The sequence below is a fragment of the Salvelinus fontinalis genome, chromosome 6 (assembly GCF_029448725.1).
Source record: "Salvelinus fontinalis isolate EN_2023a chromosome 6, ASM2944872v1, whole genome shotgun sequence".
Classification (NCBI taxonomy): domain Eukaryota; kingdom Metazoa; phylum Chordata; class Actinopteri; order Salmoniformes; family Salmonidae; genus Salvelinus; species Salvelinus fontinalis.
The window spans coordinates 84,277,828-84,288,186 of record NC_074670.1 but is presented as its reverse complement, the minus strand read 5'-3'; the positions used below and the strand labels follow the sequence as shown (position 1 = coordinate 84,288,186).

At 45.0% G+C, this 10,359-nt stretch overlaps 1 protein-coding gene across 1 annotated transcript; it reads right to left on the bottom strand.

The window, feature by feature from the left end:
- Positions 1-406: 406 nt before the first annotated feature.
- On the bottom strand, positions 407-8,948 carry LOC129858551 (dual specificity protein phosphatase 1-like). Its single transcript, XM_055927871.1, has 4 exons — positions 8,187-8,948; positions 7,479-7,621; positions 6,909-7,128; positions 407-2,663 (listed from the first exon to the last, which is right to left on the bottom strand). The coding sequence occupies exons 1-4, from the start codon at positions 8,596-8,598 to the stop codon at positions 2,302-2,304; spliced, it is 1,137 nt and encodes a 378-aa protein (XP_055783846.1). The 5' UTR covers positions 8,599-8,948; the 3' UTR covers positions 407-2,301.
- Between the last annotated feature and the right edge of the window lie 1,411 nt (positions 8,949-10,359).

Sequence of the window (10,359 nt, the reverse complement as noted above, 5' to 3'; positions counted from 1 at the left end):
TTTTGTGCTTCAGACATATCGAGTGGTTCAGGGTCCGTATATATTCGATTATTACACCATCACTTTTTGTTTCATGTAGCATTGATGAAATATTGATGAAATATATTTTTCAGATATTTAAAAATATATATATTTCATTCTGTCCTGAAAATCAGGCCCAACACTGTTACACTATAACACTTCTTGTCTGTAAGCCTAGATGTCTGCGTTAGATCGATGATGTAGTCCTGTGTATAGGCATCCAATCTATATGTATATCATATCGATTGTGGTGTATTTGGGTCTACCATATTTATTTTCTCTTGGGGTGTTATATACAATTATTACATTTTACTGTGTGTCTTATAGCATTTCCAATTTACTCTATGTGTCAAAAATAAAGAAACGACAAAGTTCTGCAACGAAGTACAAATTACAAATAGGATTTATTTAATGGTATCAAAAAACAACTACTAACAAACATATTCAAAAATATATATGGTAAGAAATATATTACTTTAGTTCAATAAATATCACATAGGTAATAAGACAGACAGCAGTCTCTGGTGAGTTTGATCCCCGTCTTAGTGCTTTAGGGGATCTGACTCTCTCCCAGAGCTGTAAATCGTACAAATGGCTAACAGAGCTAGCATGCTAATGATACTAACAGAGCTAACATGCTAATAATGCTAACAGTACAAGATGCTAACATAGCTAGCATGATGCTAACATAGCTAGCATGATGCTAAAATAGCTAGCAAGATGCTAACAGAGTTAGTATGATGCTAACAGAGCTAGTATGATGCTAACAGAGCTAGTGTTAGCTAACAGCTGCTAGCACTACAAAGGCACGGTGGTGTTTCAGAGGTATCTGGTGGTTGGTTGGTTCCCCCAATATTGCCGGGATCGTCGGGGTCTTACGGTGTTTTATAAAAAGGCCTACATTTGCATGTGAATGGGGCTTTCCCGTCCACTTTAAACTAAACCTTCTGCCGCTCTCCGAGCCGGCTGATTGGCCAGAGATCAGAGATACATTCATTGTTCGTCAACAATAAAGAGTCTTGAGGAGTGATTTATCTAAACCTGCGTCGTTTGCCAAGGCATTAGCGGGATTCCCTCAGGATGACAGCTCGTTTTTTGTGTGAACAAAGCTGTGGGACATTGAAAGTAATTCATGATTCCTGAGAGTCTGGTTGGTAGCAATAAATATGACTGTCTGTGAGTGACCAAGGGAGGGTTTTACGTGCCCATTTTGTGTAGAGTTGTGGCAGGTACATTTTTTAAATTGCGATTCTGAAAAGTTGACCACTCTCAAAAAATGACTTTGCATACTTGACAAAAGTTCTTTGAATACAATCTCTTCTCTTCATCTCATTAAAATACTTCTAACTTCCTTTAAATTTGACCCTTTCCCCCAGTTACCTTCAGCCACTGACTTCGCTGTCTCTTCCTAGAAGTTGAGGTATTCTAGGCAGATCTGTGGGTATCATTCACCTTCCGAAGAGGATGCTGTGATAACCGTACTGCCATATTGATAGCCAGAGAAACTCCTTTCAAGTCGATGGGGCAGACCTGTGGATTTAACCCATAAACTAGGCCACTTGGTTTTGTCTCTCCAAAAGGTAGCCCTTTTGTCCTGTGATGCCAGGATCACTTCTTTATGACCTTTACACCAGGAAGGGCATCAATAAGGGTTCCTTCAGTTCTAGAGCTCAATGTCTATCCAAAGCTCAAAGATTAATCACCTGTAGTTGAGTGACACTGACAGTACAGTACTAGTATTGTGACAATACAGTACTAGTATTGTGACAGTACACTACTAGTATTGTGAAAGTACACTACTAGTATTGTCACTACTAGTATTATGACAGTACAGTACTAGTATTGTGACAGTACACTACTCGTATTGTGACAGCACAGTACTAGTATTGTCACTACTAATATTATGACAGTACAGTACTGGTATTGTCACTACTAGTATTTTGACAGTACAGTACTAGTATTGTGACAGTACACTACTCGTATTGTGACAGCACAGTACTAGTATTGTCACTACTAATATTATGACAGTACAGTACTAGTATTGTGACAGTACACTACTCGTATTGTGACAGCACAGTACTAGTATTGTCACTACTAATATTATGACAGTACAGTACTGGTATTGTCACTACTAGTATTTTGACAGTACAGTACTAGTATTGTGACAGTACAGTACTAGTATTGTGACAGTACAGTCACAACGACTCGATACCAATAGTGACAGTTCAGTTCAAGTCCAGGCGAAGACAGACAACCCTCCATATGGTCCTACTCTTCCCCTTAGCAGCTTGGTGAGGTGGTGATGGGGCTGTGCAGGAAGGAGAGCTGTCCGTGTCCAGCAGAGCCGTGGACGGGGACAGACACTGGGAAGTTAAAGACCGTACTGCTCTTCCCCAGGGCAGGACTCCCGGCTTCCGACGAGCAGGATGTAGTAGCCAGGACCTGGGACTCAAACCGTAGCAGTTGGCCCATGAAGCTGAAGTTAGGACTGATGATGCTGCGGCGCTGCTTGACGAACTCAAAGGCCTCGTCCAGCTTCACGCGGTTGGTCCTCATCAGGTAGGCCAGACAGATGGTGGCGGAGCGGGAGATGCCGGCTTGGCAGTGGACGAACACACGACCGCCTTTATTACGGACGGAGTCTACAGGCGAGAGAGAAGGAGAGGGGAGATTAGTACAACAGATGTGTCAATACAACATATTCAACTTAGTTCTTCTGTAAGTGTGGGACAGTTGTGTAAGTTGTTGCCAGATTTCTGAAAGGTTTCTCTTGACTGTGTTAGAATACCATTGGTCCTTTGTAGCTCAGTTGGTAGATCATGGCACTTGTAACAACAGGGTGGTGGGTTCAATTCCCGGGACCACCCATACGTAAACTGTATACACGCATCCCAGCCGACACACTTCGGATCAAGTTTGTGCATGTTTTATGACGTTTAATGTTTGTTTTGGACATCGGTAAGGTTCCCCCCCCCCCCCCAGGCTGTTCAGGCACACTAAATGTTTTCTCGAGGCAAGCAGAAGTTGGTAGACCAAGTCTTACGCCCCTTCGTCGGTGATTGGTCAACGGTAGGGATTCTTCAATAAAGTATTTGTTAGCATTCAGAGATGATGACATTTTTTTCATTGACAAATACAGCACCAAACATCTTCGTTCGATGTTAAATTGTGCGACTAAGGTCTCCTCGACAAACACATCCAAATGAATGACAGATTTCTTGACTTATCTATTTTGAGGGAGTTTATACTGGCTACGGAATCTCAAAATGGACAAACAGTACTATTGTAGATTTTTTTGTTAGTTTTTAAGCGAAGGTTTTTTAAGGGGGTATGGCGCACCCTCGTTAGGTTCCACTAGATCAGTTTACTATGCGCCTGCCAAACTGAAGCATGTGGAAGCTTTAAGCCACAGCAGGAAGTTACCAGTATCCTCCTTGCTCAGTCAGTAGGCCTACTAAGGCACAGCAGGAAGTGACTCATAGAAAAGTAGGTTATTCCTCCTGACACACTTTCAGTTGCAAATCACCCTCCATAGTGTTACGAACTAATGGTGTTGCTAACGGACCCATCTCATTAACCCAGGAATGGGGCAGTTAGATGGGTCTGGGGTGGAGGGTGATCAGGGGGGCTATTCCCCAAGGAGAGGGGGGCAGAGGGGGACAAAGGGGGGTTGGCTGCACCCCTGCTGGAGTTATTCATCTGGGAGAAAGGCCGGCCCGTGAACCTGTTGGAGAAAACTACCTTTTGTCCCGACAGAACAAAGAGCCGGAGAGGAGAGAGCTGCATTCAACCATCAGCCTCTCTCTGGGTACATCCCAAAAGGCTCCCTATTCTGTTTATAGTGCACTACATTTGACCAGGGCAGTGCACTATCAAGGGAATAGGATTCCATTTGGAATACAGCTCTCTCTCTCTCTCTCTGGCTGCCTGCTACAAAAGCAGAGTGAATTCTGGGTCTGTTGGGTCTGCTTGGTGTCTCTCACATGAAAAGGGATCACCTCTTTAAAAGTGGGGTCTGGTAAAGGGGTGGATGGGCTGTGATGATGTCACCACCATTGTGGTGAAGCTGGGAGCCCTGGCTCAGACAGCTGTTTGGGGTTTGGAGGGAACTGGGAGCCCTGGCTCAGACAGCTGGTTGGGGTTTGGAGGGAGCTGGGAGCCCTGGCTCAGACAGCTGTTTGGGGTTTGGAGGGAGCTGGGAGCCCTGGCTCAGACAGCTGTTTGGGGTTTGGAGGGAACTGGGAGCCCTGGCTCAGACAGCTGGTTGGGGTTTGGAGGGAGCTGGGAGCCCTGGCTCAGACAGCTGGTTGGGGTTTGGAGGGAACTGGGAGCCCTGGCTCAGACAGCTGGTTGGGGTTTGGAGGGAACTTTTTTCTATTTAAATCCAAGTCATTGAATGGAGGAGAGGAGAGAGGGATGGAGAGAATGAGGGGGTTGGCTGTTGAGTTGGAGAGAGGGAGGGGGTTGGCTGTTGAGTTGGAGAGAGGGAGGGGGTTGGCTGTTGAGTTGGAGAGAGGGAGGGGGTTGGCTGTTGCGCTGTAGTAGTTAATTTGCCCGCCAAACTAATGGCTTCCATGACTACAGCTGTGGTTGCCTTGCTTGGTGATTCTGTCGTATGTTGGACAGTTATCTAGAGCTATGAGAGAATAGCTAGCTAGTTAGAGAGAACTAGTTAGCTAGCTACTTACAACGACTGTGATATCGTGACCTGTGCAAAGCATAAGTTCTGAGATATCGAGCATCAACATTTTCATATCCCAGAAGTGTTTTGTAGTGAATTCTTCTTTAATAACCCACTAAGGTACAAACCTTAAAGGTACCTGAAGTGCAGAGTACTGTTTTAGTTGAGGGGGAGGGGGGGGGGGGGGGGTTAAATCGCAGATAGAACCGTATGGCTCTGAAATGTCAACCTGGGTGCAGCCATACGGTTCAATTTGACACTTCTCAATGAGACATTTTTAACTGTAGCTATTTAAATAAATAAATGACGGAGTAACACTATTTACCGACATAGAGTCAGAACACGTCATCAAATACATATTATGATCATCAGACGAAGAACTGGCATCACTTGAACAACGATGTGGCCACGTCATTTACTTGAACACTTCTGACAGTGTTGTTGTTTTGTTTCCCTACCATTATTGCTGGCTAGACCAGGCTAGACCAGCCTAGACCAGCCTAGACCATGCCTAGACCAGCCTAGACCAGCCTAGACCAGCCTAGACCAGCCTAGACCATGCCTAGACCAGCCTAGACCAGCCTAGACCAGCCTAGACCATGCCTAGACCAGCCTAGACCAGCCTAGACCATGCCTAGACTAGCCTAGACCATGCCTAGGCCATACCTAGACCAGCCTAGACCATGCCTAGACCATACCTAGACCATACCTAGACCATGCCTAGACCATGCCTAGACCATACCTAGACCATACCTAGACCATACCTAGACCATGCCTAGACCATGCCTAGACCATACCTAGACCATGCCTAGACCATGCCTAGACCATACCTAGACCATGCCTAGACCATGCCTAGACCATGCCTAGACCATGCCTAGACCATACCTAGACCATGCCTAGACCATGCCTAGACCATGCCTAGACCATGCCTAGGCCATACCTAGACCATGCCTAGACCATGCCTAGACCATGCCTAGACCATGCCTAGACCATACCTAGACCATGCCTAGACCATGCCTAGACCATGCCTAGACCATGCCTAGACCATACCTAGACCATGCCTAGACCATACCTAGACCATGCCTAGACCATGCCTAGACCATGCCTAGACTAGCCTAGACCATGCCTAGACCATGCCTAGACCATACCTAGACCATGCCTAGACCATGCCTAGACCATGCCTAGACTAGCCTAGACCAGCCTAGACCAGCCTAGACCATGCCTAGACCATGCCTAGACCAGCCTAGACCAGCCTAGACCAGCCTAGACCATGCCTAGACCATGCCTAGACCATGCCTAGACCATGCCTAGACCAGCCTAGACCAGCCTAGACCATGCCTAGACCATGCCTAGACTAGCCTAGACCATGCCTAGACCATGCCTAGACTAGCCTAGACCATGCCTAGACCATGCCTAGACTAGCCTAGACCATGCCTAGACCATGCCTAGACCATGCCTAGACCATGCCTAGACTAGCCTAGACCATGCCTAGACCATGCCTAGACTAGCCTAGACCATGCCTAGACCATGCCTAGACTAGCCTAGACCATGCCTAGACCATGCCTAGACTAGCCTAGACCATGCCTAGACCATGCCTAGACCATGCCTAGACCATGCCTAGACTAGCCTAGACCATGCCTAGACCATGCCTAGACCATGCCTAGACTAGCCTAGACCATGCCTAGACCATGCCTAGACCATGCCTAGACCATGCCTAGACTAGCCTAGACCATGCCTAGACCATGCCTAGACCATGCCTAGACCATGCCTAGACTAGCCTAGACCATGCCTAGACCATGCCTAGACCATGCCTAGAGGGAGGTGGCATGTTCTGATTGATCCGTCTGTCTTTGTTCAGGCTTGTGATTGGATTGCAGACAGAACCTTATAGCACCAAGTTCAAATGGGTTCATGCAAATAGAACGTTCTAGGTATCCATTTTTTCCCCCCCAAAATTAAAATGTACTTTTTCAAAAATCTAACTTCACAGACATATGAATAATAATCAAAAAGCTATAAAAATGATATGTGAATAGCAATTTTTTTTTTTTTACAAACATGTCAGATATAACCTTATAGTTCCAAGGTCTCAATATGTTTTCTTACCCAGTTACCTGAAGCTGAATACACTGTTAGTCGCTCTGGATAGGACTGTCTGCTAAATAAACGTAATGTAAATGTAGCCTGAAACAGAAAAGACACTCACCAATAAACTCTATGGCCTCGTTGAACCAGGAGGAGATATCAGCCTTGTGGTTGTCCTCTACAGGGATACTCTTGTACTGGAAGGACTCTTCAAAGTGGTTGGGGCAGTTCGCTGATACGTTGATGAGAGCAGTGATACCCAGCATGTCTAACATGTCCTTTCTGGAGGCATGGTAGCCACTGCCCAGGTAGAGGAAGGGAAGGATCTCCACTGGACCACCCTGGAGAGGAGGAGAGGAACAGGACAGAGAACAGTCAACCACCAGCCCTAAAGTTATAGGATTTAAATAAAGTTAGTCGAAGATGTCAAAATCTATAGTTCGATGACACACTGACATTGTTTTGAGAGTAATAACACGTCAACGTGGTATTAGAGAAGAAGATAGGAACAGAAAATAATGCCAGAGCCTATAAATACTTACGCCTATAGCCTACCAAATTGAGATTAGTTTAAGATGGCAGAATCTATTGTTTGATGACACACTGACTGACATTGGTATATTTATTATACAGGTAAAATTGCTGTTACACAGTAATAACATACAGAATACATGTTTTAAAGAAAACCCACCTGGTCATAGAGCGGTGTACTGCATGGACTGCAGCCGGAGTCGGCGCTGTCTGGACGGGCGCTGAGGGGCAGACTGAGTCCCTGTGGAGCTGACGGCTTGGTACACATCTCTGGATACTCCGAGGAGAACGTGTCAAAACCACCTAAACAATGACAAGATAAGACGTAAGGATACTGTACAACAGTCACGTCACCATCTCAGTTATAAACAGTAGCAGCTGTGAAGTGGCTATTTCGGCACAGTCACAGTGTTCACTTCATAACTGTCACTTTAAATAATGCCACTTGTAATAATGTTTACATATCTTACATTACTCATATCACATGTATATACTGTATTATATACCACCTATTTGCACCTCGCCTTTGCCGCTCTGGCCATCGCTCATCCATATACTTATATGTACATATTCTCATTCACCCCTTTAGATGTGTGTGTACTAGATAGTTGTTGGGGAATTGTTAGATTACTTGTTAGATATTACTGCACTGTTGGAACTAGAAGAACAAGCATTTCGCTACACTCGCATTAACATCTGCTAACCATGTGTACGTGACCAATAAATGTTGATTTGATTTTCATTTTTGACGTAGGCCTACGCTATGGCACATTTGTTTTGCGCCGTTCGTTACCATGAGTGCGTAATCAATATGGAGTAGGCCTTTGGCTATAGAAACAGGCTACACGTTTATAATAAATCAAATGACCTTTGAGAAAGAAGAAACGAGTCCCACACGGGTGTCGGCACAGAGCTGTTACGGCGAGCATTAGAGTCCCGTCCTTCTTCACTTGGCCAAAGTCCAAACTCCGATCATCCAGAAACACTACCGATTGATACTCCCCTGAGAGAAGCCGGTTCCGCGTGTCCTCGTTGGGCACGATGTGTCCCACCCCCAGCCCCCCTCTGGCCCTCCGGCGGACTATAGTACTGAAGCGGACGTTGGTGGACCCGATGAGGTGAGAGGAGTTGAAGGAGAAGAATGAGCGGCAGTCCAGGACCAGACAGCCCGGGTCTTCCCCCTCCAGCAGCCCGCGGAGGGACATGGCATCGATGCTGGGGACTTCCATTATCACCATAGTAGGAGGGCGGCGAGCGTCAAATGTTAAATCCAAATACATAGACTGTGGAACAGGCAAATAAACCTCTGGGTGGTCGGTGTCACCTGTTCCTATAGAAACTTGTGAAGTTTTCTTTTTTTTAAGACACAAGTAGATTTATTCTTGAAACAGTTGTATGTTCTTTTGTTCTCCTTAGCTTCTTTGACGTTTTCCCAAACTGAATGTACACTGAGAAAAAGAAATCAGTAACAATGAATAAATGTAGAATAAAAAAATAAAACAATCCGTTCCTCTTCTCGTGTGTATTTTCTTGGGTTGTTTCTTGTTAAAGACAAGTTTTTCTTTTCATACCCGAGGTTGTTCTGAGGGCAGCCGGTGAAAAGGACTTATATAGATAGTATCTCTTCTAGTGAGGGAGAAAACAATGACATCAGTCTACTTCACTCCCTTCCTGGTACACTGCCCGCACGGGTTGCACATACGTCATTGCGCTTTCGAGACAACCAATGAAGGCAACCACCCACCCGCTCCTCTCTCTCAGTTCTAGTCACAGGGGCTTTATTAGCACGGGAAACATATGTTTACATTGCCAAAACAACAACAAACAAAAAAAAAACTAGGTAGGTAAACATTACAAACACAAGAGTTTTAAAATGCTCTTTCTCTGTGTGTGAAATGATTATGTGGGCTGGTAGCAGCTATATGGGGCCAGAGATATCAGGGAAAGGATAGTGGGAGTATCTCTGAAGGGGGATGTTGCTATGATTAGACTAAGGAGACTGGCCTACTTATATATCACAATATATATCCCATTATAAAATAGAAAAATAAAGTATTTATATCAAAATATAAAATATAGATAAATCAAATCAAATGTTATTGGTCACATACACGTGGTTAGCATACACGTGGTTAGCATACACGTGGTTAGCATACACGTGGTTAGCATACACGTGGTTAGCAGATGTTAATGCTGGTGTAGCAAAATGCTTGTGTTTCTAGCTCCGACAGTCCAGTAATATCTAACAAGTAATATCTAACAATATCACAACAATACACACAATACACACACATCTAAAGTAAAGGAATAGAATTAAGAATATATAAATATTAGTACGAGCAATGTTGGAGCGACATAGACTAAAATACAGTAGAATAGAATACAGTATATGAGAAATATGTAAACATTATTAAAGTGACTAGTGTTGCATTACTAGTGGCCAGTGATTTCAAGTCTATGTATATAGGCAGCAGCCTCTATTGTTTTAAAATATATATTTTTTACCTTTATTTAACTAACTAACTATTTATTTAACTAGGCAAGTCAGTTAAGAACAAATTCTTATTTACAATGACGGCCTAGGAACAGTGGGTTAACTGCCTTGTTCAGGGGCAGAACGACAGATTTTTTACCTACCTACCTACCTACCTACCTACCTACCTACCTACCTACCTACCTACCTACCTACCCAACCACCCACCCCCTCCCTCCCTCCCTCCCTCCCTCCCTCCCTCCCTCCCTCCCTCCCTCCCTCCCCCCCTCCCTCCCTCCCTCCCTCCCTCCCTCCCTCCCTCCCTCCCTACCTACCTACCTACCTACCTACCTACCTACCTACCTACCTACCTACCTACCTACCTACCCCTTCCTACCTACCTACCTACCTACTTACCTACCTAGATTTTTTACCTAGGCGCTAGTGATGGCTGTTCAACAGTCTGATGGCCTTGAGATAGAAGCTGTTTTTCAGTCTCTCGGTCCCAGCTTTGATGCACCTGTACTGACCTCGCCTTCTGGATGATAGCGGGGTGAACAGGCAGTGG

Bases quoted from the DNA above. Each gene is read 5' to 3' on its own strand.
- LOC129858551 (XM_055927871.1), bottom strand. From the start codon at position 8,598: ATGTATTTGGATTTAACATTTGACGCTCGCCGCCCTCCTACTATGGTG. The intron at 7,129-7,478 runs GTGGGTTTTCTT...CCTCCTCTCCAG, and splicing joins GTACACCGCTCTATGACCAG to GGTGGTCCAGTGGAGATCCT. The intron at 2,664-6,908 runs GTGAGTGTCTTT...TCTCGCCTGTAG, and splicing joins CGAGGCCATAGAGTTTATTG to ACTCCGTCCGTAATAAAGGC.